The sequence below is a fragment of the Marmota monax genome, unplaced genomic scaffold (assembly GCF_021218885.2).
Source record: "Marmota monax isolate L192 unplaced genomic scaffold, Marmota_monax_Labrador192_F-V1.1 WCK01_AAM20220418_F8-fsc00195, whole genome shotgun sequence".
Taxonomy (NCBI): domain Eukaryota; kingdom Metazoa; phylum Chordata; class Mammalia; order Rodentia; family Sciuridae; genus Marmota; species Marmota monax.
In genome coordinates this window covers 2,815,799-2,842,683 of record NW_026691979.1, presented here as the reverse complement: position 1 = coordinate 2,842,683, position 26,885 = coordinate 2,815,799, and the positions used below count along the sequence as shown (strand labels likewise).

General features: G+C 39.5%; 1 protein-coding gene across 4 annotated transcripts in view; it reads right to left on the bottom strand.

The window, feature by feature from the left end:
- Positions 1 to 26,885, bottom strand: part of Erich1 (glutamate rich 1) — a 78,570-nt gene that overhangs the window by 42,128 nt on the left and 9,557 nt on the right. For all 4 annotated transcript variants that reach the window (XM_058580272.1, XM_058580283.1, XM_058580295.1 and 1 more), the window contains exons 2-3: positions 19,769 to 19,915; positions 3,978 to 4,112 (exon numbers count right to left, since the gene is read on the bottom strand). In XM_058580272.1, coding sequence (XP_058436255.1) covers positions 3,978 to 4,112; positions 19,769 to 19,915 — 282 coding nt within the window. The remainder of the gene's footprint in view (positions 1 to 3,977; positions 4,113 to 19,768; positions 19,916 to 26,885) is intronic.

Below are 26,885 nucleotides of genomic sequence, written 5' to 3'. Positions count from 1 at the left end.
AAGGTTGGTGTGCATTTCCCACAGAAAATATGCCAAAAGGAAGGCTTTCTTTTGGTATAATCTGTGGAGAGAATTGTTCTGTCACTAGTAGCCAAGGGTTCACAGGCTCTGGAGAACATGAAACGTGAAGAGAAATGATGCCCTGTGGAAGAGGAAAGAGCAGGAGCCTCCACTTACCTACGGTTCTGCTGCAATTTAAACCACAGCCCAGGTGGGGAGAGTTCTCCAAACAAACCCCATTTGCATAAAATTATGCATTTTAAGACTGGAATTCAGGTTTAACAACACCACTTCCCTTTCCTACAATTCTGCCCACCTGCTCCTAACTAATGATAAACTTGAAAGAAATCAGAGTCTGTGAAAGACAGGAGGCAGAGTGGAATGAACTGCTGAAATCTGGGTCTTGTTCTGGCTTCTGAGCACCGTCCTGTCTTCATCACAGATACACACAAGCCCTGGAACAAGTTTGATAGAGTTAATAAGCACTGGATTCTGACTTTTCACAAGGCCCTGGGCCAGGAACCAGGGAAAATGAGACAAAGGACATAGTAGAGTCCCATGAAGCTCAGGACTGACAGATGCGAATATGGGCCTAGAGTAAATGTTATAATGAGAGGCCCAGACTAGGGGTTCAAAGAAGGCTTCCTGGAAGCAACAGAGGAGTAGCCCCTGAGTGCCATGAGGAATTCAGATGTGACTGTAAAGGCCAGATGGGTGGTAGGGGTGCTAAGGGCAATCAGTGTGAGCTGCCCATGGACTGGTACTTACAGAACAGGTCTGAGCAAAGCCCTGAGCACAGTAAAATGTGGAGGAAACTGGCGGGGGCCAGAAATGGTAGCAGCAAAGGCAAACATGAGCCAGGTCTTATCTTTCACAGTCTTTAAGAAGTTACCATCCAGGAGATTAGTTGATTCTGGAAATTCAAAATAAAATCAACGACTGGAAGTACTTCTTTGAAAAGTAGGGACACTCTGACATTTTCTTTTCCAGCTTTAGTCCTCATGTTCTCTTTGCTTGAAACTGCAACTGAAGAAATTCAGAACCTCTTCTTACTCTCCTCTTTGATGTCTCTATGTCTTATTCCTGTATGATCCTTGGAGGTGGTCAGAAAGAGGTGTATATCCTGGGCCCTGACTTTTTCCTGCTGCAGGCTCCTAGCGAGCCCCCTCAAGGCTCCAGGAAGGCAGCAGGACTACCTTGGCATCACCCCCACCAGCCTGATGTAGCACAGTGCAGAACTCTGAATATTCTTTCATTATGGAGGACATAGGTAAAGTAAGTAAGCACTGCTGATTCATACCTTTCCTCCAACCTTATCTAGTCCAGTGTTCTTAAATGGTCCACTTCATGGGGGTTACAGTAAAAAAAAAAAAATATGAAAATAAATAGACAGTAAAAAAAAGGGAAATAAACATATTTGGAGATAAGCTATAAGCATTCAAAATATCAACTTCCCAGCCCAACTTTGATTAATAAGTGGTTTAAAACTGTTCTGAAAAACTGGGTTAATGGTTTCAGTTCATGCTAAGTTATTAAATTAACTAATAGGACCTCTTGTAGGAGCTATTCCATAGAGCAGACGGCAACCATCCATGCTCCAAAAGGTCTTCTGAGGACAGTGCCAGATGGTGAGGGCAAACACAAAGTTGGGATCAGGTCAGGGAGGTTCAGAGGCCCCATCTGAGGAAACAACTGACAGGTGTGGGCCTGCTGCCAAGCCCTCATGCTCTTGCCCACCCACTCCATGGCAGTGATCATTATTCACCATTTCCTCCTAAAAACAGAAAGCCTGTATTTACAGCTCCCAGGGGCCAGAAAGCAAAGGAGAAAATGAAGTAAGAGAATTATTTTGCCCAACAACTTCTAAAAAATATTACTTGTAACAATGTATTCAAAGTTTCAATAATGTTACCATTAAATGTGCCTGGGTGCCACAGCTATTTAAATATAATGAATCCTAATTGCTCAATTCTTCTGTGTTTTTTTTTTTTTAATTTTGTAGTTGTAGACAGAATGCCTTTATTTTATTAGTTTATTTTTATGTAGTGCTGAGGATCAAGCCCAGTGCCTCACACATGTTAGGCAAGCACTCTACCACTGAGCTGCAGACCCAGCTCTTCTCCTCTGTTCTTTGTAGAGCGATTAGGTTTGTTCTCCCCAGCCCATAACTGTTCCCAGAAACCTGTCTGGAGGAGGTGGCAACAGGCTACATAGGCCATGGGAAGAAAGTAATTACTTGAGGGACCAGGACCCGTGATCGCGATGAAACAGTTTAGGTAAGAGAAATATCTGTCTACGTAGCACTAACACCTTTCCATTTTCCAGACGTTTGGACAGCTTAGTACCACCAAACAGCTTGGGAGGTGCTGTTAGCTTACAGCAAAGAGAGGCTTTCTCAACCAGAATCCCTGGGGCCTCTCGAAAACAGGCTGCCTGCAGGGACATCAGCAGCACAGCTACCTTACATTGTTACAGAGCACAAGTGAGGGCCAACTATATACAACAGCATATGAGTAAATCAACTGCATACAACAAGGGCAAGGCTGAGAGTCAATTGCATTTACAGTGTATGAAAACCAAGTATATATGAAAGCAGGTGAATGAATGATTGAATGAGAGTTAAATGTATGTGGTAGCAAATAAGTGAGAGCTAAATATACACCACAGCACAAAAAAAGAGAGCCAACTGTTTACAAGGGCACAAGGATGAGAGCCAACTGTGTACAATAGCACATGAGAGCTAACAATATTCAACAGCACATGAGCCAACTGCATATATTGCCAGGTAAATGAACTAACTGAATACAAAGACATGAGTGAAATAATTGCCAACAAAAATGTGTGAATAAGAACCAACTGTATATAATAGCATGTGAATGAACCAAACATATTTTCTTGTTCAACACATTAAGTACATAATGAATTTACTCACCAAGAGTAATTTATATCCATAAGAACACAGTTAAACTTTCTAGTTAAAGAATTTATCTAATAATTGTATTTCAAAGATTTTCAACAAAGCTTGAAATAAATGTATACACAATGCCTTAGTTATCCCACTTTTGATTTTATGGTCTCTGACCCTTTAATTAGGAAGGCAGAAAGATCCATATTAGAAAACTAGATTTATTTCCTTCCTTCCCACCTTCCTTCCTTTCTTTTGGGTACCAGGGATTGAACTCACGGGCATTCAGCCACTGAGCTACATCCTCAGCCCTATTTTATATTTTATTTAGAGATAGGGTCTCACTGAGTTTGAACACATGAGCCTCCTGTCTCAGCCTCCCAAGCTGCTGGGATTCCAGATGTGCACTACCACAGTTTACATTTTCTTAATATTCAAATTAATTAAGGTTTATAGTGTAGACTTTCTTAGTTTATACTTGCTAAAGTCATCTAGGGAAATTAGATGTATATTTTTCCAAAGACATACAAAATAATTTCTTTTCTTGATAATAAAATTTTCAAAAGCTTGGAAAATTAAGAAAAAAGTTCTATTAATAAAGATAAGTAATATTCATATTTTGACGTATTTATTCCAGACTTCTAAGTTCCCCCACTAAGTATTTTTTCCTATTATTACAAGTTCTTTTATAATCATTTTTTTAATATACCAGGGATTGGTATGTTACCAGGTATATACTAGGGATGCTTAACCACTGAGCCCATCCCCAGCCCTTTTTAATGATATTTTATTTTGAGACAAGGTCTCGCTAAGTTGCTGAGGCTGGCTCTGAAATTGTGATCCTCCTGCCTCAGTCTCCTGAGCCACTGGGATTAAAGGTGTGTGCCACCCTGCCTGGCCTATAATCATTTTAATAGTTGTAAAATATGTATCTGTACATTATGTGGTTGTTACACAATGATATGGTTACCCATATCCCTCTAATTATAAATTTAGATAATTAATTTGTGATACTAGAAAATAAAGATTTGTCTGCAAAAATTTTCCCCTTTCTTCCCACACAACATTTTACCTTCTGCATCTGTACCACTGGAGGCACTCTCGGAATCTGTGCGGCTGCTGGGCTCTGGCAAACAGGGAACATACCCCTCAGGAGGCAAACTAACAGTATAGAGCCGTCGTTCAGGTTGGATCTTAATGTCACCATCTGTAAAGAAAAAAGGGAAATGATGTGCACTGGTAAATATTACATAATGTAACCACACATTTATTTGTCCTGACTACATGAGAATTGTTTCTCCAAAAAAATTCAATGAAGATAAAATAACAAATAGCTCAATAAAATCTAACCACTGACATAAATATCACTTTTAATAAACCAAGAATTTCACCAGAAAAGTGAGTCAGTTATATATCTAGCCAGGAGAAAGGAACTTCTATGATTATTTAAATGCACATTAAGTTACTTATAAACTTCTGAGTTTTCATAAGATAAAAAATAAAACTATCTCATGAATATGAAACAGAAAATATAATAGTCCACAAAACATACCATTTATTATCATGTCATGAAACTTTCAACATTTTGGTGCAGGTTTTCCAAACCTTTTCTCCCTATGTATTGATAATGCATATATACTGGGTGTACATACCCACAAACAGTCATAGACAAGCATGCACAGACATGTATGTGCACTCACACAGAATATATGCAGACACAGACACACACGGATGCATACAGATATATACAGACATCCAGACACATCAATGCCCCCTAAAGATATATACACTTGCATAAATATATAAACATAGAAACATATGCAGACACATAGGCACATAATATATACCTTCATGCGATCATGCCACATGTATTATACATTTTTATAGATTATAGTTTAACTGTTCTCTTAAACTCTGCACATGGAGGCAGACTAGGCCTGTCATGCATGGTTGCTATGACCACCCCTACTGCATACTCTTCTGCACACCTGGCCACTTAGTTCCTTCATATAAATTCCTACAGATGGAATTATTGATTTGAAGGGTATTAGCCTTTTGCTGACTTTCTATATGTACCATCTAGAAAGAAAACTAACTATAAGAGGGCTGCTTTCTTTCATACTCTTTAATATTGGGTAGTATAAATCTTCTTAATGCTCACATTTTCATTTAAAAATATAGCAAAGTGACTCTCTTATGTTTGGCAAACATGCATGAATATCCCAATTAGTGTTTCACAGATGAACATTTTATTTTAAAACAAACAATAACAAAGATGAAGCAAAATCACTGAGATATATAATAGAATATATGGTTTCAAGATATTTAATATAAAATATTAAAAGTAAAAACTTTCAAACATTTTCAAATACCTCTGCTATCAATGTATTTCATTCTCTTAAAGCTAAGATGCCAGAAATATAGTTAATTTGATTCACCACAGTTGATTAATTACTATGTCATTCTCTGCTAGAATCAAGGGCAGATGGAGACATGCTTCCGAGTATACTATCTCTATCGGGTACCATCAACATTTGATCATTTTTTACAGAATATTTTTGGAAGCTTTTAATCAGCTAAATCTTTCTTAATAAGAAAGTTAAATAGAACTTAGAAATGTCATTGTTCACTTAATTATTAGGATGAATATGGGAGGTATCATGGAAGTGAAGCATGAGATGATTCATGCAATGGAAAATTACAATGAATCTAAGAAAAAGTTTTTGAAATGCATCATGGTAGGCAGACAGAGTCTTCTGGGAAGCCACATGCTGACTTTACAAGCTAGGCTTTTGAGCTGCAAATGACAACACTGTCATCATCAGAGGTGTCTAGGAGAGGTAGGCAACTGTTACCCAAGGTCTTGGTCTGCTTTTCTGTAAGTAAATGTGATCAGGTAATCTATAGTAACAACTATTTCTACGTCTATATTCTTTCCAGGGAAAAATGATTTGTTGTGATGACATTTACCCTTCCAAATGTTAGCCATTACACTCCATACTCAGTTATAAACAAGGAAGAGATGGGTCACACTTTGTGTAACAGCCAACAGCCATTTGAGTCTCCAACCCACCATCTTCACCAGACATGTGGAACATTCAACATCTGAGCTCAGCTTTTGGGGATTGCTAGTCTTCCAGGGGAGTGATAGAGACATGGAGAGGGCAAGAGGGATACACTCTCTGCTTGAGGAAAGTCAACAGTGGCATATCCCTAAGAAAATACACAAGAGGTTGGAAGTCCCTAAGTGTTAGAAGGGACACACTTTGAGCAGCTCTATTGGTTTTCTATGATACTGCCACTTGGCTTGATTTAATCCCACAGCTCACTTGGAACCCCAACCCACTGATTCAACTTCTTCCACTATCCCCAACCCCCACCCCTCTTTCCAGCTGTGATGTGGTAGAAACCCTCCTCTGCTTGTGTCTACAGAGCAGAGTTCCTTTCTCTCTCTGTCCACCTGGCCAATACCAGTGCTGAATACCACAGAACCCTCACTTCCTCTCACTTCTGAGAGCTTACACTGTCACCTTAAGTTCAGGACCAGGCATCTTTATGTCCTTGGTGCCACATGAAAACCATCTTGCTATCTTCTCTATAATGGCCCTTTCTCTTGTCTCACTGTGAAAATTAATAAAATGAGAGGGTTGGGGTTGCAGCTCAGTGGTACAGTGCTTGCCTAGCACATATGAGGCAATGGGTTTGATGCTCAGCACCACATAAAAAATAAATAAAATAAAGGTATTGTGTCCGCCTACCAAATAAATAGATAAATAAATAAATAAAATTAGGAGAGTTACACAGATGTCTGCCCACCACAGTAGCTGCCACAAGAACTTTTCATCAGACACAGTGACTTCCAACTTGCCCTAGGCAAGGTCATCTCATCTCCCCAGAGAGCACTCTAGTAACTCCTCACCAATTGGCCATTCTTCTCCAAATTCCATAAGGCCACAAATTCTTCTTAGCCACAGTGGTTTCCAAGTTTTACAAAACACACAAAAATCAGTACTTCTTTAGTAAGGTCAAGAGTCAGTCACATTACCAGGACTTTCACCAGTTTCTGACCTCTCTTCTTTTCCCTGTCATCCCTGCCTCCTAATCTAGGTCCACTTTGTTTTTGCTAAAACACACTGGATTGTTTTCTTGGTTAGGGTCTGTGGGTGGTAAAATCTCTGGTTTGCAGATATGATAATATCTTTCCCTTGGTCTCTATGTAAGACTTTATTCCTGACATTTACTTGATAGACAGAACAATAGTACAGCTCAAGACTACACACATGCCTGATAAGTCTCCTTGCCACCTCCGCTCCGGGCTCACTCCCTCCCAGGAGGAATCAAATACTACTATGTATTGTGGATTCTTGTAGCTATCAGAATTAATTCAAACAAATAAATCAACATATAACATTCCTTTTTCCTTCCTTTTTTCCCTCCAGAGATTAAACTCTCTCACTGCCTCATACACCTTCCTACTCATTTCTGTAAGTCATGAAGGGGCTCAGATCCCTTTTGTTGACTGCATATGCTTCCAGAGGACAAACGTGCCAAAAAGCATTTCACCATCTTCTCACCATTGGAAATTTAGACTTTCCAAATCCCTCTTTATTCTGAACACCACCATAATGAATAACCTTGAGCATGGCAATTCTGCATATGTGTTACTCTGCAGGAAAACTGGCTGGAAGTAAAACTGCTAGATCCCAGGTGTGTGCATTTGGAGCTAACGATGTCCATGGTGTATGTTCAGGCTTCAGACAGTCAGGTCTGCTCACCTGCCTGCTCCTGACCCAGGGCATGAACGAATGTTTGATCTATGACAACAGGGACAGATAGAAATGGGATTCCAACACACTCTTGATTTGTTTCTATTATAAGCAGAGGTAGAGCATCTTTTTTCAGGGCTGAGAGATTTGTATATCCGTCTGTGAATTGCCTCTGATGCTGCTTTGCCCAGAGTTCTTCTGAACTTGTAGTCATTTTCTTATTAACACGTGAGCTTTTCATACATTAAGGAAATGAACTCTTTGTCAGTACTAATATTCAAATATTTTCCTAGTTCACTGTTTTCTGCCTTCACGGCCTTTTGGCAATGCAAAATTTTGCATTTAAAATAGTATAATTAGAGCTGGAGATATAGCTCAGTTGGTAGAGTGCTTTCCTTGTATGCACAGAGCCCTGAGCAAGCCCCAGCACCGCCCCCCCCCCCACAGAGTATAATTAACAATCTTTCCTTCTATGCCTTTAGGTTGTACATGAAAACTCTACAGGGAAAAAAATCCTCTAATAGTTTCTTCCAGCACCTTTATGGTTTCCTATTCAAACTGAAGATTCTGGATCCTTGTGGAGTGTTGCTGAAGGAGTTTCAGATGGTGAGGTTCAATTCATTCTTTCTCACATAGCTATGCAGGGGCCCCCAACAAAATCGTAAAGTAATCCACAACCCACTAATTCCCAAGTCCCATTGTGCTCTGTAGACTAGAGAGTCCAGCAGCATAGAAATGTCCAGCCTGATAGAAATGCTCTATACCTGAGTGTCCAATTACTCCAGGACCAGGAAGTTTTTGAAACACTGTCAGTTTAACAGGAAACATAAGTTTTAATCTTCAATTTTCAAATTAAATAGCTAAATGTGGGCACAGGCTGTTGTCAATAATCAACCATCCTGAGCAAAGGGAAGACCTAGTAGTCTGTCACCTAACTGTCGGTCAGAGTCTCACTGTCTCCTGACCCAGACGATAAAGTCACCTCACTGTGGGTAAGGGTTTCACTGTCCCTTGGCTTGAGTGGTCAGTCTTGCTCATCCTCTTGCTCCATCTGCCCACACTGCACTTCCTTCATTTGATACAGTACACCACACTCTGACAATAAGCCTGTGCAAGCTAGTGCCTCTGTCAAGAACAGCCTGAGGACTAGGTCTCCATGGGCTCTGCACCTTGATGTTCTTCATTGTGTGTTTCATTCAAAATGTGCCTCTGTGACCGCCTCCTGCACTATGCCATCTCTTTATAAGTTCCTATTAGATACTCTGGAAACATTTGCAGCCAACCATGTGCTGTGCATGGCTTTACTGTACTTTTTCATATTTTGCAGTTATTCACAGATTTTATCATGTAGTCCCAGTAGAATGTGAGTTTAATCTTGGCAGGATACATCCATTGCTATTCTACAATCAGCAATCATCATCCAATATCTTACTAAATGAATCATTGTCCGATTGGTTATTCTCAGTGTTGCTTCTGTAATACTGTGATGGATCTGAGGTGCCCTGATCCCTAGGAATCCATTGCTCTAATCAACTCATCAGAATTTATAAATCCATAACCTGCAGCAGCATTTTGGCAAGGCAAAAACCTTCCCTGGGTACAAGATGAGTCCCAGCTATAATGTCACAGCTGGGTTAGGGCAGGGTTTAATCCCAACTAGCCTGGTAGTGTGAGACTCAGCTTCTCCATTTCTGGAATAATCATCTCTCCCATAAATGACAGCTGTAAGATTGGATGATGTGTTCTATGCCTGGCATGTGGCCCAGCATCAAGGACAGCAACCAGAGGGTGTTGGTAAGGAAGGAGCAGCAGCAGCCCTGGTGAGAGGGACACTGGGGCTCTGACTGCTAGTGGGGCTACAGCCAGTTCAGAGGGTACCACACATGAGTGCTACGGTTCCCTAGGCTTTCCCCAGGCCTAAGACAAGCTCAGGTGCAGTCTAGTGAACACACTCAGGAAGGCACAGCTCTCTAAGAGGATACTAGGGATGTCATGAAGACTCTGATAGGCAAGACCTCCATCCCACAGAAGTGACTTCCTGAAGGGACAGAGAAGAGACAAACGGGCACATATTGTGTCACAGAAAGCTAGGTGACCTGAACTGATCTAACAGTGGGAGAGGGACACCAACCCTAGGGGACAGACTCATTGTGCAAAGGCGTCAGAGTTTCCTGAAGTGATTCTGGTCAGAATCCCTAGGCTCTTGGGCATGTGTGTCTGTAGGAAAACGAAGCTCTTACAGTCCACATACCCTGCAGTTACTTTTCCACTCAAATTCTCCTTAACACTGAGGCTCATTGAACTGATTCATGGCTTTAAGGAGCTTGTAACATTCTATTAAATGAACATATCACACTTTGTTTCTCCACTTTTTAGTGATGGTCACAGGGATTAGCAGGGATTTTTCAAACCCATTTTAACAAAAGCAGTTGGGTGTTTTCCAGTTTTAGTGTCTTAAAAGACCACAATAACAATAATAAACATTAAAAATGTTACAGTAAGCATGTAATCAACCAAGGAAGAGAATAAAAGTATCCCATAGTTCCATCAATAAGTTAGCAACTATTAAAAATCTACATAATTTTTTCCTATATTCAATATTTTAAACTAAAGTTCATGTGACTGTAATACATTTTTCCCACATTAAGGACACTGGCAATATCTACAAACATCTTTAACATCTGACTTTAATGGGTGAAAAGCATTTCATCTTATGAATATAGCACATTTCATTCAACCATCTTCAACTATTAGGTATGTAGATTTCCAATTTTCAGCTCAAATAAAAGTAACATAGCACAAGGTGGAGGTTCAGGCAGGAATAGCACAAGTTTGAAGTCAGCATTGCCAACTTAGGCCCCCTCTCAAAAATGAAAAGGGCTAGGGATACAGCTCAGTGGTAGAGTACCCCTGGGTTTGGTCCCCAGTAACAACAACAAGAGACAATTCTGTCTCCTGGAGAATTAAGAAAATTGGCACATGCTTCGAATCCAAGGACTGTGATTGCCCAAAGCCTCCATTAATCTGCACACCCAGAGGCAACACTTTCTGGCATCTGCCCTATTCTGGTTCCTTGTGGTGCCAGCTGTGTCTCCTATGTTCCTTGCTAAGCCAGATGGAAACCATCATCACCCACACCTGAGAGTTGAGTGATTTTAATGGAAACTTGAGAGTTGGGAAGGGAATCATATAGCAGCCTGCCCCATCTTTGCCATTTGGTCTCCTGACCCCTCTTCCTGCATCTCCTCTCATCCCTATGGAAGTTGGGGTCTGCCAAGATACGTGCCCCCAGCCATTCAAACAGTCAGACCTCTGAGAGGTAGGTAAAATATGGCAGTCAGTAACACAGGGTTTTCTGTGAGAAGGGGTCAGATTCGGGATATGCTGATGGCAGCAGATGCTGAGAGACGGGGGGGGGGGGGGGGGGGGGGGGGGGGGGGGGGGGGAGGGGGGAGGGGGAGGGGGAGGGGGAGGGGGAGGGGGGAGGGGGAGGGGGAGGGGGAGGGGGAGGGGGAGGGGGGAGGAGGGGGGAGGAGGGGGAGGGGGGGAGGAGGGGGGAGGAGGGGGGGAGGGGAGGGGGGAGGGGAAGGGGAGGGGACTGCTGACTGCTGGTTTGGGCTTGAGCAAGTGGAAAAGGACACCACTTCCCTGAGATGGGAAAGTGGGAAAGCAGGCTTTGTATCCTGCTTTACAAAGTTTTCCAGCACAAAAATCCCTGAGTTTGCAGACAGCTTGGAGAGTTTAGTTCAGGAGTCATAAGATACACATACATAGGAGGCATAAAACACTTTAAATTCCCTAGTAAGATGGCATGGTTGAGGGAAGAATTTGAGGAGTGAGTTGTGGGGTACTCCAACATTTGGAGGTTGTGGATACAAGTTATCTTAACATGTGGAGGGGAATTATTGAGTCAAAGATATAGACTTTAATATTTTAATAATGCTATAAAACTACCCTCCAGCAAGGCTGTACTAAGTGACATTTCTACCATTAATTTCTAAGATATTCATTTTTTCTGAGTTCTCAATGACAAGGTGTATATATGTACTTATGAAAAACTCTGTCAATTTGTGAGGCAAAAGTAGCATGAGGGCTCATTAGCTACATGTTTTTAATTATGCAGAGGTTCTGTCAGAGTCATCCTATAGAGGGAGCCACAAGTTCCAAGCATAATATGTCTGTATTAGTTCTAAAGTTTAAATTAGACACTGCACATTTAATTGCACTCTACAATTATCTTAATATGAAATATTTTAAGTTAATTATTCTCTGAGGGAAAATGGCAAACAGTATTCCTATCTGTGTGGGATAAGTGGAGATGCTACTGTAGGAAATTCAGTCCCATGAATGGCACCAGAGAAGTAGGCTCAAACCACATGTCCTAGCAACACTTTTTCTTTCTTGGTTTCCTTATATTTCAGGTACTTAGATCTACAGAAATATGTGGCCACAGAACACCACAGATTATTCTGCAGAGGTAAAATTGAGGTACAAATCCCCCAAAGCCTGTGCCAAGAATGCATGATGGGATGTCTCCAGAAGAACAAGAACACAAGAGCCTCTCACAGCAGTCAGGCACTTTGCTTCAGAGTGCACTATATCTCAGTGACCCTCTGCACCTTTTCATGGAATTCCTCAAGATAGGCTTTCAGTGGAGAAGAGAATTGCTTTCATTGCCTTTCGGAATTTCATTAGATTTAATTTAATGAATGCTGGTGTCCAACTTCTCAGCACATGCACACACATGCACATATGCAAATGCACACATCCATGCAAGTGTACATGTGCACATACACAACCCACAATCTCATGATTAATCTTCACTTACCCAGCTTCCACACAACAATTTCATTACAGCTATTTTATATGCTCCAAAGTAATCTATGACAAAACAAAGCTTTTTACTAAAGCTTCACTGCCTTGTAATTGTTAATTGAAAGTACTTAGCTCTGGAATAATATCTGCCATATAATATGGATTTCTGAGCCACTACTGCTGAAACAGTGAACAATTAATGTGGAATGACTAATATGGCAAATAGTGCCATATCCAGAATTTTATCATCTCACAAAACATTCCCACTTTAGTTTTAGTTTCAAACTGTATCTACCAGCTTTGTCACATAGTGCCAGCACACACAACTGCAGAACCAAACCACTTCAAAGACACTTCCCTCTTCATACTATTATTTCCTAGAAAGCACATATATCCAAACACTCAAAGTTCAAGATGCCTATTCTTTTTTTTTAAAGAGAGAGAGAGAGAGAGAGAGAGAAGAGAGAGAGAATTTTAATATTTATTTTTTAGTTTTCGGTGGACACAACATCTTTGTATGTGGTGCTGAGGATCGAACCCGGGCCACACGCATGCCAGGCGAGTGCGCTACCACTTGAGCCACATCCCCAGCCCAAGATGCCTATTCTTTTTTTTTTTTTTTAATTTTTTAAATTTTTAAATTTTTATTGATTCTTTTTTGTTATACATGACAGTAGAATTCATTTTGATATAATTATACAAGCATGAAATATATCTTATTCTAATTAGGACCCCAGTTTTGTGGCTGTACATAAAGTGAGATTCACTATGGTGTAGTCATAAGATTGTATGTCTTTCTTTTTTCCTATCTCCCCTCTATCCTCTTTATTCCCCTTTGTCTAATCCACTGAACTTCTATTCCTCCCTGACCTCCCTTCCCTGATTTTTATTGTGTGTTAGCATCCAGGTATCAGAGAGAACATTCACCCTTTGGTTTTTTGGGACTGGCTTATTTCGCTTAGCATGATATCTCCAGATCCATCCATTTGCTGACAAATGTCATAAAGTCATTCTTCTTTATGGCTGAGTAATACTCCATTGTGTGTGTGTGTGTATCACAATTTCTTTTTAATATTCTTTTTTTAAAAAATTCTTTCTTTATTTTCAGTCATACATGACAGCAGAATGAATTCTGACATATAATACATACATGGAATGTACATACATCAATCATATTGTCAATTCTATTCTGCTGCCCTTCCTATCCCCCCTTACTCCTCCCCTCCTCTCCCATCCTTTCTCTCTATCCAATCTAATGTGACACACTTTTTTCTTTTTCTCATTACAACATCATATATGTATTCTGTATAATAATGAGGTTCTCCTTCCATCTTCCATGCAACTCCCCTTCTCCCTCTTTTCCCCTCCCACCTCTCTTCCCTATTTAGTGGTAGTCTTCTTCTCATGCTCTTCCTCCCTATCCCATTTTGAGTCACCCCCCTTATATCAGAGAAGACATTCGGCATTTGTTTTTTAGGGATTGGCTAACTTCACTTAGCATAATCTGCTCTAATGCCACCAAGATGCCTATTCTTAAAGACAAAATGCAAAACTTATTAGCTGCTTGATTTAAATCAGTTTTTTTTTTTTTTTTTTTTTTTTTTGGTCACTGTGACCCGAAGACCTGACAAGAACAATTAGAGGAGAAAAAGGTTTTTTTGGCTTATGGTTCCAGACATCTTAGTCCACAGATGGCTGACTACATAATTCTGGACCCCAGGTGAGGCAGAACATCATGGCAGACGGGTGTGAAGCAGGAAAGCAGCTCAGGACAGGACAGAGAGGAAGCAGAGAGAGAGAGCTCCATTCACCAGGGACAAAATATAAATCCCCAGTGACCCACCTCCTCCAGCCACACTCTACCTGTCCACAGTTACCACCCAGTTAATCCATATCAGTGGATTAATCTACTGATTAGGTCACACCTCTTACAATCTAATTATTTCATCTCTGAAAATTCTTGACATTGTCTCACTCATGAGCTTTTGGGAGACACCTCATATCTACTGAATGTTAATGAGAGAGTGAGGCAGATCATGGGACTGGCTGCCACCAAGCCTATTGCAGACTATCATTTGCTCAGTTAACCAGTTAATCAGTCAGGGTAAAATGTTCCTACATCAGAAGTTTCCATTTCTGGTGAGACAGCAGATAAGAAAATATGAAAACCTTTCCATCCTAACACTGAGAAACACCCAGTGAAATACAGCAGACGTCCCTCCAATGCCCCGTCATGCTCCTGAGACCAGCGCATCTCCAGGCCACCGATCCTGAGAGTTCAGTGCAAGAGCCAACATTACTGAATGCAATATGAGGGACACAACTGATTCTCTCCAAAGTGATCTGTGACAATGCAAATGCAAACAAAGTTTTAAGAGTTTCCTTTCTTCTTTTTGGGTACTGGGGACTAAACCTGGGGACAGTTTACCACTGAGCTGCATTTCCAGCCCCCTCTCCCCCTTTTTAAATTTTAAGATAGGGTCTAAATTGCTAAGGCTATCTTTGAACTTATGATCCTCCTGCCTCAGCCTTCTAAGTCACTGGGATTACAGGTTTACACCACAATGCCCAGCTAATTTTTAAGTATTTCTGTATGCGACTAATCTGATTTTAAAATATATACATATGAACTCATGTCCTTCAATTTTGGGACATGTGCTTGAATTTCATAAAGATAATTTCATGTATTTCTTCCAGGAAGCTGTTATTTTAAAGGCACTAGAAAAGCTGGATATCACTATGGGGGAAAAAGAAAAAGTCACAAGCCTATATAATTGCAGACTTCAGAACTGATTTGAGATGAAACAAAAACATAAATGGGAAACCTGAGTGATAAATGTTCTTGGAAGGAAACAGAAGACTATCTCCACTGCCTGGAGGTGGACCTCAGATTTCTCAGAGGGGATGCAAAAAGCTCAGATGATAAATGAGAAAAAATTGGTAAGTGGAATTTATCAAACTAACTTTCTGCTCTTCCAAACATTGATTAAAAATGAATAAGCAACCACTGGAAAAAATATTCATAGTAATTATGTATGGCAAAGGACCTGTGCTCAAGATGTGTAAAGATCTACCAAAATTGATAGTTAAAAAGACAATCCAATTTTTAAATGGGCTAAAGATGAAAAGATATTAATAAAAGAAATATAAACAATTAATAGCACAAATAAAAAGTTAACAAAGCATTAATCAATAGGAAAATGAAAATTAAAACAGGAAGATTCCACTTCCCATATGGAAGAATGTTTTAATACATAAGATTCACAAGAGCTGGGAAGGTAGCTCAGCGTCAGAACACGTGCCCAGCATGTGTTAGACCCTGGGTTTATCCTGGCAAGGATGATGGGTCTTTCATTCATTGTTGGGGGGAATGTCAAGTAATAAAATCACTTCAGAGAACTCTTAGGCAATTTCATAAAACTTTCAAGCCTATGTCTACTTCATGACCACATAATTCTACTCCTAAACATTTATCCAAGGGTAAAAAATATGACCATCAAAAAAAGTATACAGATTGAGTTTCTCTTACCTGAGCTGTTTGTTAGCAGAAGTGTTTTGGATTTAAGGTTTTTGTTTTATTTTTGATTGTGAAATATTTGCATAGTCTTAATTAGACATCTTGGGGAGGAGACCCAAGTCTAAACACAAAATTCATTTGTTTCATATATTCCTGATATACATAGTCTGAGGATAATTTTATACAATTCTTTTAGTGAGCCTGCATTTTGACTGTGAATAGTCACATAATATCAGGTATATATCAAGTATACATATTTTTCTAGAATATTATAGTAGAAAAGATAGAAAATGAAGGAGAGGAAATTATCAAGGAAACAATTCAACAGCATCTGTTTCCAGTCTAAAAGGGCCATTGAGTATCTGAACAATGGATAAAAATAGACCTACACTTAAAACCTCAGTGTCAAATTCCATTATATTAAGGCCAAAAAGAAAAACCCAAAACAATCTTGGGGTTGGGGAATGATTCCATCCATGGATCCAGAATCAGAATGACAACTAACTTCTCATCAGTGATACTGGACATTCAAAGTAAAGTCTATGAAAATAAGAGAATGATTTCTAACACATAATTCTATACCTGTGAAACTTCTAATGAAGTGTAAGAATGAAGATTTGACATTCAAAACCTCTAAAATATTTATCTCCCCAAAACTCTTTCTTAGGAATCCTGTAGCTTGCAGTGTTTATAGATAGTTTTTTGTTGCTATGACAAACACATGAGGAAGATTTAGAGAAGGAAAGATTCATTTTGGTTCATTACTTCAGAGGTTTCCATCCATGGTCAGTTGACTTGAAGGCACAAACGTCATGGTGAAAGGATGGAAGGAGAAAGCTGCTCACCAAGTGGCAGCCATCAAGTGAAGAAGGGGCCAGGGACAATTGTGCCCTCCTTTCAGGGCATGCTCTCAGTGACCTACTTCCTACAACTAGGCCCAGTCAACCCTTTAGTTTCTACTACCTCTCAATAACGCCATCAAATACAGATCCCTCAGTGGACCAGAGCTCTCATGATTCAGCCATTTCCCCAAATCCCCACCTCTGAATACTGCTACGTTGGTAACCAAGGCTTCAACACATGAGTCTTTGGGGGATGTTCAAAATTCAAACTCTGATACTTGTTTTTTTCATTCTCTTTATAGTGTATTTTACAGATCAGAGCTTTTTAATTTTAATGAAATCCAAACTGATCAATTCTTTTTCATCAATCATGCTCATAATAAAAATGTCATCACCATACCAAGATTCCCAAGATTTTCTTCTATATTATCCTCTTATTGGCTTGCATTTCACCCTTAGGTATATAACTTATTTTGTGCCAATACCGGCATGTAAGGTCTGTGTCTATCTATATTTTACATGTGGATGTCCAGCTGTTACAGCACCAATTATTGAAAAATCTGTCCTTTACCCAACAAATTGCCTTTGTTTCTTTGTCCAAGATTGGTCAACTATATTTGTGTGCATATATCTTATTGCTACCTAATCTTTTCCATTGAACTATTTATATTTTTCCCCTAATATTAAACTACCTTGATTAATGTAGTTTTACAGAAAGTCTTGAAGTCAGTAGTGTCAGACCTCTTACTTTGTTCTTCTCTTTCAATACTGTGTTGACTATTCTCAGTGTTTTGCTTTTTTTCCCATAATTTTTTAGAAAGTTTATCAATATCCACAAAATGCTGGTATTCTGACTGAGATTCCATTGAATTCAGAAATCAAATTAGGAATAATTGACATTTCAATGCTATTGAATCTTTCTATGCATAAACTTGGACTATCAGTTAACTTATATAGTTCTTTGTTGACTTCTTTCATCAGAATTCTGTAGTTTTCTTCATATAGAAGTTATATAAATTTTGTTAGTTTTACACCTAAATATTTTTTGGGAGTGCTACTGTAAATGGTATTGTGTTTTTAATTTAAAATTCCACTTGTTCATTGCTGGTATACAGGGAAGTGATTTTTATATATTATTCTTATATCCTGCAACCCTCTCTAGTGACTTATTAGTTCCAAAAGTTTGTTGATTCTTTCAGATTTTCATTACCTGCCTTTTTACACTCTGTTATTATTCTGATTTTAAAAAACTAGTAAAACAGATATGCATTAGTTTTCTAAGACTGCCATTACAAAGTACCATAGACTGGGTGAGTTAAATGACAGAAATTTATTATCTCACAGTTCAAGGAGCCAGAAGTCCAAGAATAAGCTCTATGTTGGTTCCTTCTTGGGGCTGAAGGAAAATATGTTCCTGGCCTCTCATTAGCTTCCAGGTGGTTATCTTCTTGGGTCATTCCATAGTCTTTCCCCATGTGTGTCTATTTCCTAATCTCCTCTTCTTGTAAGGACACCAGTCATATTGATTTAGTCCATCCTAATAACGTCACTTGACCTTAATTATCTTTTTAAAAAGACTTCCCCCTCTCCAAATATAGTCACATTCTAAAGTACTGTGGATAAGAACTTCAAAACATGTGTTTTCAGAGAAAGTGATTCTGCCTATAAGAGGAATATTCATTGAAAAGTAAAAAATACATTCAATGGCAGTCATTTACTCCTTAATTCAAAGAACCTTAGGAGTTCATAAGATTTTTAAAACATCAAGTCATATGAGAAAAATACAGAAAGGGAATGGGGGATATATAGGTTCTATAGGACAAATATGTCAGTACAGTCTCATATCTCTAAGAAGAAAATGTCTTCCTTCTCATCTGTCTTCTATCAACTCATTCCCCAAGCCAGAATGGTACCATAGGCATTCATTATATTGTAAGTTAAATAGGCTTACTGAGCTTACCTGGAAATCTAATCACAATGCATAATGTTATTTCCCTGGAAAAATGTGTTCCAAGGAAGTTGGAGATCTGACCTGTGGCGCAGGAGTCTGACTGTGGGACTGCTGGGCCTGCCTGTCGAGATTCAATTGAGGGAGTGTTATATGATATAAACACTGGGAATTAAATTTCTTTTCTCAAGGTTCTTTAGCTGAACTAACAGATCAATCAGCTTTCAGCAACAGAATCATGTGAATGACAAATACCTAGTGAGAAACTATTACTAAAGAGATAGGGAACTGATCCTTAAAATGGAAATTCAGGAACCCAGTTTGGTTTGGACTAACACCTATACATTCATGTATTTATTGGGAAAAAAAGCAGCTCTACCCATATGTGTTTGTATTTCATGTGGTCTATTCGTTTGACTCTTATACAGTAGTTTCCCATTAAGTTAACATAGCTGCATTGCTAGGAAACCAGAGTTGGTAGTACTGTCATTGTAGACACTCCTACTGACCAAGTGATCTTGGGTAGGGCTGTCAGTGGTACAAACATATGCTAAAGACCAATATTCAAGGAACATCAAGCACTGTTCCCAAATGGTACCAAGGTCATCCGGGGTCAGTACAACCACTGAGGACAGATGACAGAGATCCAGGCTACTTTCTCATTCTGGTTGAGCCCAAACCTCCTACAGTCTAACCTCTTCATCCAGAAAAGAACAAGAAAATGAACTCAAGACACTGTAGCTTAGTGTGTGGCTAGAGAGTGCTAATACTGGCTTTCCTTTACAAGTTGATTCTGAACACACCAGCGTGTGTGTAGAATGATACCTGTCCCATTGACCACTGCTGTCAAGACTTTTGCAAAACTCGATCACCAAAGAGAAGCCCGAGGCTAAGAGGATACATTTTCCTGTGTAAATACAAATCACTGAGGAAAACCTGAGTATCTAAACCATCCTTACTTACAGACAATCTCACCTGTCAAATGATGAATATGCCTGTGTTCCACTTTCTCAGAGGTTGTCTTCCGGAATGGTGTTTCCAAGGGCAAAAGCTGGGGTGTTTCCTTTTCTTGGTCACTGGGAACATTAGGAAAAAGTCTCTTCAGCACCTTTTCAACAAACACTATAAAGGCAAGCAAATAATAAAATAAATGCTTTACTATGTTTATTTAAATCAAACAGGGCTTTCATTTGAAATAAAAAGAAATCCTCACCACTTGAGAGTCAAGCAACTGGCTCCCCACACTGGTCACTGGACACTAGGGAACACCTAAACACAGACTCTCAAGCCACCACCGAGACATACTCTGGAAATCACCTCCATTCCTTGCCCTTCAGAAGATATCCACTTTGCTGCCTGTTGGTGCCCTACAGGGCACACCTCACAGGCCATCAGGGAGGCCAGGCCTACCCCAGGTTAAACGCACAAAGATGTGCACCTGCTCTGCATAGACTCTGATCTTTCATCTTCTGTTGAATTTCTCCTATAGGGTAGCTCCTGAACCACCACAAAGTGGGGTTTGGCTCTGGGAACTAGGTACCTTCTAGGCTGGTCAGTCTGCATGAAGGCCACACAGTTTCTAGTCAGGCATAAAGCAGACCACCTCTGAGGAGACCAACAGGGTTCTGATGGGCACCACCCTCTCCCACCATATGTTTTTCTCCTGGCAATCATAATCAAGGAACAATTTTATAAAGGTCACATGGTTCTACCATGTATGTGGAAATTCTTCACTTTATTTTAGTTTACATTCTGCTTTAACTGGAGGTGGGATGGGACTATCCTAATGAATACGTCTTTACACATTAACTAAATTGTGGTTTATAAACAGCTAAGACCTCAAAACAGTATACTGGAAAAGGTGAAAGAGGAAGGCTGATAAAAGGAGTTCCTTTTTAACCTCATTAAATTTAGAAACTTTAAAAAAAAAAAAGTAGCTTCGGAATCACCACAAATTCTGTGGCAGAAGTCAGAGGGCCTCATATAGGTGTCTCCATGTGCACAGCGGAGCGGTAGGTAATGATCAGCAAAATGAAGTCCCAAGAGAGAAAATGAGAGTGGCTTCCAGGGAAAGTAGAGGGGATTTCCTGGGTTCTACACAAGAACACTCTACTTAAACACATCAGTCTTCCTAATTTCATCATCTACTCAGAGAATGTGTTAGAAGTAATTCCTTCAACATGTGTTTCAGCTGTAAAGAATACAATGTGGGTTTAAAAAACAAAAGGGCTCTTTGCACCCTGATAACAAGAACTTCCAGTGGCTTCTTGTATCATCTATTAAAACACAAACTGCTCAGTGAGGGACACAGGTAAGCACTAACATCATGAATACAGAATGGCTAATAATCTGAATCTCTACAGCTCAGTGGATCCTGATGAGTAAGAGGGTTCCTTTCAGTTGGAGCAAAAAAACCTCTAGTTAGGTGTAAAATGTGAATTTAATGATAACGATCACTTAAGCACTCAGAACTGATGAGGTCCTGGCAACAAAAGAGTGCCCACATACTATTAAAAAAATATTATATGAAATCATTATTAGCATACAGAACCTTGCCAAAGTGTGGTTTCCCATACAATCTACGGAGGTTGAGCAGAGTCCAGGACAGAAAGGCTTCATGTTGAACAACCCACATGAAATGTGATCACCCAAGCTGGAGAGCACACCTTGGTCATGGGGAAGAGACAGGTGGTCTGTGCAATATTTTAAAAAATGTACTATAGTTCTCAAAAGTATATCAAAAGGAAAGTTCAAAATTCCACACAATAAAAGTCATGTATATTTCCTTTAAATGGCAAAGAAGGAAATGTCCCAGGGGCAGGGATTGTGGCTCAGAGGTAGAGTGCTTGCCTAGCACGCATGAGGCACTGGGTTCAATCCTCAGCACCACATAAAAATAAAATAAAGATATTGTTTCCACCTATAACTAAAAAAATAAACATTAAAATATAAGAAAATGTCTCATTTGAAATGACAGTGACAATCTCTAGAGGAAATTAAAAGCAGATAAAGTATACTTTATTTACAGACTATCACTGAATAAAAATTTTCATGAATTAGAACAAATTCTAAGATAAAACGTAAAAAGGCATTGGTTTTACAAAGGAGGAGGGCAGAGAAGCTTAGAGCTTAAAAGACTTGCCAGAATGGCAGCAGTTAAAAAAGACATCTAGCTGAAATCATATCTATGTTACCACTTCCTCCATGTGCACAATTCATGTGCCTGTGCATGCAGGAAATTATGAAAATATAATGGTCCAGCAATTCCAAGCAACACCTGTGGCCAACCAGCTGCCTAGTGCAGAAGGATGCAATACAAAGCCTTATAACAATCCCAAAGAAAAAGCATAGTTCCAGTCTCTGTGGGCAAACAGATCACCACTGGGAAACGCTGAACCAAAATTTTGCTTAAACAAGAAAGCCAATGCTTAAAAAAACTGTAACACACAGTATGAGGACAAAAACATGCAACATCTGGCCCAATTTGTCTACCAAGGCTTTTGACACAATTTCTGGGTTGAAAAACAAAACATAAGAAAATGCTATGTAACAAAGATTAAGGAGCATTTTCATTGAATTCAATTTATTACCCCAAATAAATTATATTTACAGCCTAATTAATGGTAGTTTTCCAATAAAACTACTAAATACTCCAAATTAAAATATTTAATAAAGATGTATCAACATCATAAAAATTTTAAAAGTAAAAGTCATGGGGCTCAGGCTGTGGCTTAGTGGCAGAGCACTTGCCTAGCATGCATGAGGCACTAGGTTCGATCCTCAGCACCACATAAAAATTGACAAATAAAACAAAGGCATTCTGTCCATCTACAACTACAAAAAATTTTTTTCAATTTATCATTTTTTTATTTATATATGACAGCAGAATGCATTACAATTCTTATTACACATTTAGAACACAATTTTTCATATCTGATTGTAGATAAAGTATATTCTTACCAATTCGTGTCTTCATACATGTACTTTGGATAATAATGTCCACCATCATTTCTAACCCTCTGCCCCCCCACCCCTCTGCCCTATCTAGAGTTCATCTATTCCTCCCATGCTCCCCATCCCTACCCGACTATGAATCAGCCTCCTTATGTCAGAGAAAACATTAGTTTTTTTGGGATTGGCTAACTTCACTTAGCATTATCTTCTCTAACTCCATCCATTTACCTGCAAGTGCCATGAATTTATTCTCTTTTATTGCTGAGTAATATTTCATTTTTCTTATCCATTCATCTATTGAAGGGTATCTAGGTTGGTTCCACAGTCTAGCTATTGTGAATTGTGCTGCAATAAACATTGATATGGCTGTGTCCCTGCAGTATGCTGTTTTTAAGTCCTTTGGGTATAGACTGAGGAGAGGGACAGCTGGGTCAAATGGTAGTTCCATTCCCAATTTTCCAAGAAATCATACTGCTTTCCATATTGGCTGCACCAATTTGCAGCTCCACCAGCAATGTATGAGTGTACCCTTTTTTCCCCCACATCCTCACCAACACTTATTGTTGCTTGTATTCTTAATAGCTGCCATTCTGACTGGAGTGAGATGATATTTTAGAATAATTTTGATTTGCATTTCTCTAACTGCTAGAGATGATGAGCATTTTTTCATATATTTGTTGACTAATTGTATATCATCTTCTGAGAAGTGTCTGTTCAGGTCCTTGATTCATTTATTGATTGGGTTACTTGTGGGTTTTTGTGTGTGTGTGTGTGTGTTTAGCTTTTTTATATTATTATTATTATCTACACATAACATTCCAATGATCTTGGCAATTCATACATTTGTATCATTGGGGTATAATTTCTCATTTTTCTAATTGTACAGATTGCAGAATCACACTGGTCATAGAGTCACCTATATATACCCTAGAGATTAGTGCTCTATCCGATGTGTGAGGGGTAAAAATTTGCTCCCAAGATGTAGGCTCTCTATTCACCTCACAGATTGTTCCTTTTGCTGAGAAGAAACTTTTTAGTTTGAGTCCATCCCATTTATTGATTCTTGGTTTTGATTGTTGCACTACAGGAGTCTTATTAAGGAAGTTGGGGCCTAATCCCACACGATGAAGATTAGGCCTACTTTTTCTTCTCTGGTTTTATTCCTAGGTCCTTGATCCATTTTGAGTTGAGTTTTGTACATGGTGAGAGATAGGGGTTTAATTTCATTTTGTTGCATATGGATTTCCAGTTTTCGCAGCACCATTTGTTGAAGAGGCCATCTTTTCTCCAGTGCATGTTTTTGACGTCTTTGTCTAATATAAGATAATTTTAATTTTGTGGGTTAGTCTCTGTGTCCTTTATTCTATACCATTGGTCTACCAGTCTGTTGTGGTGCCAAATACCATGCTGTGTTTGTTACTATTGCTCTGTAGTATAGTTTAAGGTCTGATATAGTGAGGCCACCTGCTTCACTCTTCCTGCTAAGGATTGCTTTAGCTCTTCTGGGTCTCTTATTTTTCCAGATGAATTTCATGATTGCTTTTTCTATTTATATGAGGAATGCCATTGGAATTTTGATTGGAATTGCATTAAATCTGCATAGTGCTTTTGGTAGTGTGGTCATTTTGACAATATTAATTCTGCCCATCCAAGAGCAAGGTAGATCTTTCCATCTTCTAAGGTCTTCTTTGACTTCTTTCTTTATGGTTCTGTAATTTTCATTATATAGATCTTTCATCTCTTTTGTTGATTCCCAAGTATTTTATTTCTTAAAAAATTTAAAAGAAAAGTACAAGTCATGATAATCTTAAAATCAGTCTATATTCACAGATTGACGGTTGGTGAGAATTTGCCAAGTATAATCAATAGGAAATACCACTATGGGAAATCACAATCACTGCCTTCTGTAATGCAGGCAATTCTCTCAGATGCATTCTAATCTCAACTATATGTCCTACAGAACCTAAAAGTCAAGCATAAATTTGCTAGCTTGCAAAGATCATGGAATCCATGGCCTTTGGAATCTCAACTTATTTGGTGTTGTAAGGGCAAAAGAAATTGAAGTTAAAGTGTAGAAGTTAAAGTGTAAAAGACCGGGCATTATAAAGTTTCTAAGCTGCAAGGCCTGAGTTAAAAAGTAAAGAACCAGGTATTGTTAAGTTCCTATGCTACACCCAAAACCTGAAATTCCTGTAGCTGTTAGGACAATACCCGGAACTGCCCAGTAAATATTCCCCCTGACCATCTGGTTGTTTAATAACTAGGACCCTGTGCAGCCTGGCACATAGGCATTCAGGGCCCAAACCAATCAGTTTGAATGTATTCCCCCACCTTAGGAGTGACCTATCACTCCCGCCCAACCTGATCCCACCAATGAATGTACTAATTGTGTTTAAGAATTGTTGTTTGATTTTCCCGCGGTGTATGATGATTTGTTAAAGGAGACTGTGATGTATGCAAAGCCCCCGCCCTCCCCAAAAAGTGTACTTAAACACTGTTCAAGCCCTGCTCGGGGCTCTGAGCTGCTCTCCCTTGTTGAGTGAGCACGGAGCCCCAGCACACTGGATTGGATCCTCAATAAACCCCTTTTGCTGTTGCATGAGCCGGTCTCTTGGTGGTCTCTTCCTCTGACGTTCGCCGGACCCTTACAGTGTCTGCTGTTTTCACCTGCATGATTGCTGTGGGTGACTGTATCTGTCTAGAGGTTCAGGACAGGTGGTTCATTCCTCAAGGTCAAGATTAGGTCTGGCCTGTTCTGGACCCCACACCTCACCTAGTCCTCAGGTCTCCTTACTTCCATCAAGGGCATTAGTTCCCCCCAGTCTCCTTGCTCTTCATGACTTTAATACTTATGAAGAATTCCATCAGTTATTTTGTAGGATCTTCCTAATCTGGGTTTATGTGATGTCTTCTCATGATTAGATTGAGGTTATTTAGGCAACATCATCACACAGTGTTTGTCTCTAATTTTTAATTGTAGATGGACCCAATACCTTTATTTTTATGTGTTGCTGAGAATCAAACCCAGTGCTTCACATGTGCTAAGTAAGCACTCTACTACTGAGACACAACCCCAGGCCCCGGGGGGTTTTTTTCAATGGATGGTTTCAGATATTGCCCTGTCCTATCTCTGCTTCCGTTAAGCTTGACCAAAACCAGGTGCAGGGATATCTGTTAGATTTCTTCTTGCAAAGTTACTATTTTTTCCATTTATAATAAACAAACATTTGGTGCAGATACTTTGAGACTATACTATGGTTCAGATGTGAGGTGTTTCCCAAAACTCATCTATGAGACAATATTAAAAGCTTAGAAGTGAAATGATTGGGTTATAAACCTTAACCTAATCAGTGTCAATCCACTGCTGGGATTAACTGAATGGTAAGTGTAGGCAGGTAGGGTGTAGCTAGAGGAAGGGACCATTGGGGGTGAGCCTTTGGGGTTTACATTTCAATATGGTGAGAACTTTCCATTTCCTCATGTGATGTCTTGAGCTGCTTTCCTCTACCAAACTCTTGCGCCATGATGTTCTGCCTCACCTCCAGCCTGAGGCAAGGGAGTCAGCCATCTATGGACTAAGACTTCTGAAACTGTGAGCCCTCAAATAAACTTTTCTTCCTTAAAATTGTTCTTATCAGGTCTTTTGGTCACAGCAGCAAAAAAGCTGACTAAAACAGGCAACATCCTTTTCTTAATTTTATCCACTAAATTAGCATCACATGTGGGTCCTGTCTGCAGCACACATGGCTGTGGCATTTCAATGGTGGTTTTCTGTTTCCCTTATTCCTTCTGTATCACATTGATCTCTCCTGTAGGGAAGCTGTGCCACTTCTTCATTTGTTTATTGGATTATTACTTTTTATTACTTATTCACTTCTGGATGCTTGAATGTTTCAGTTATTCTGAGAGTTAAAATCCTATATCATTATTGCATATTTTGTTGCTCAAATCATCCCACTGCTGACTACCAGTTCTTCAGTGTGGATCCAGTGCCCTCTGGCAGGCCCATGCTCTCCTGCAAACAGACTCTCTGGCCCCACAAGATGCATCAGCTCATCCTACATTTTCTCTACTCCACATCTGGAACCAGCCCCTTCTACAAGGAGCAGGGTATTTAGCCAGCAGGCCTGGGGTTTTC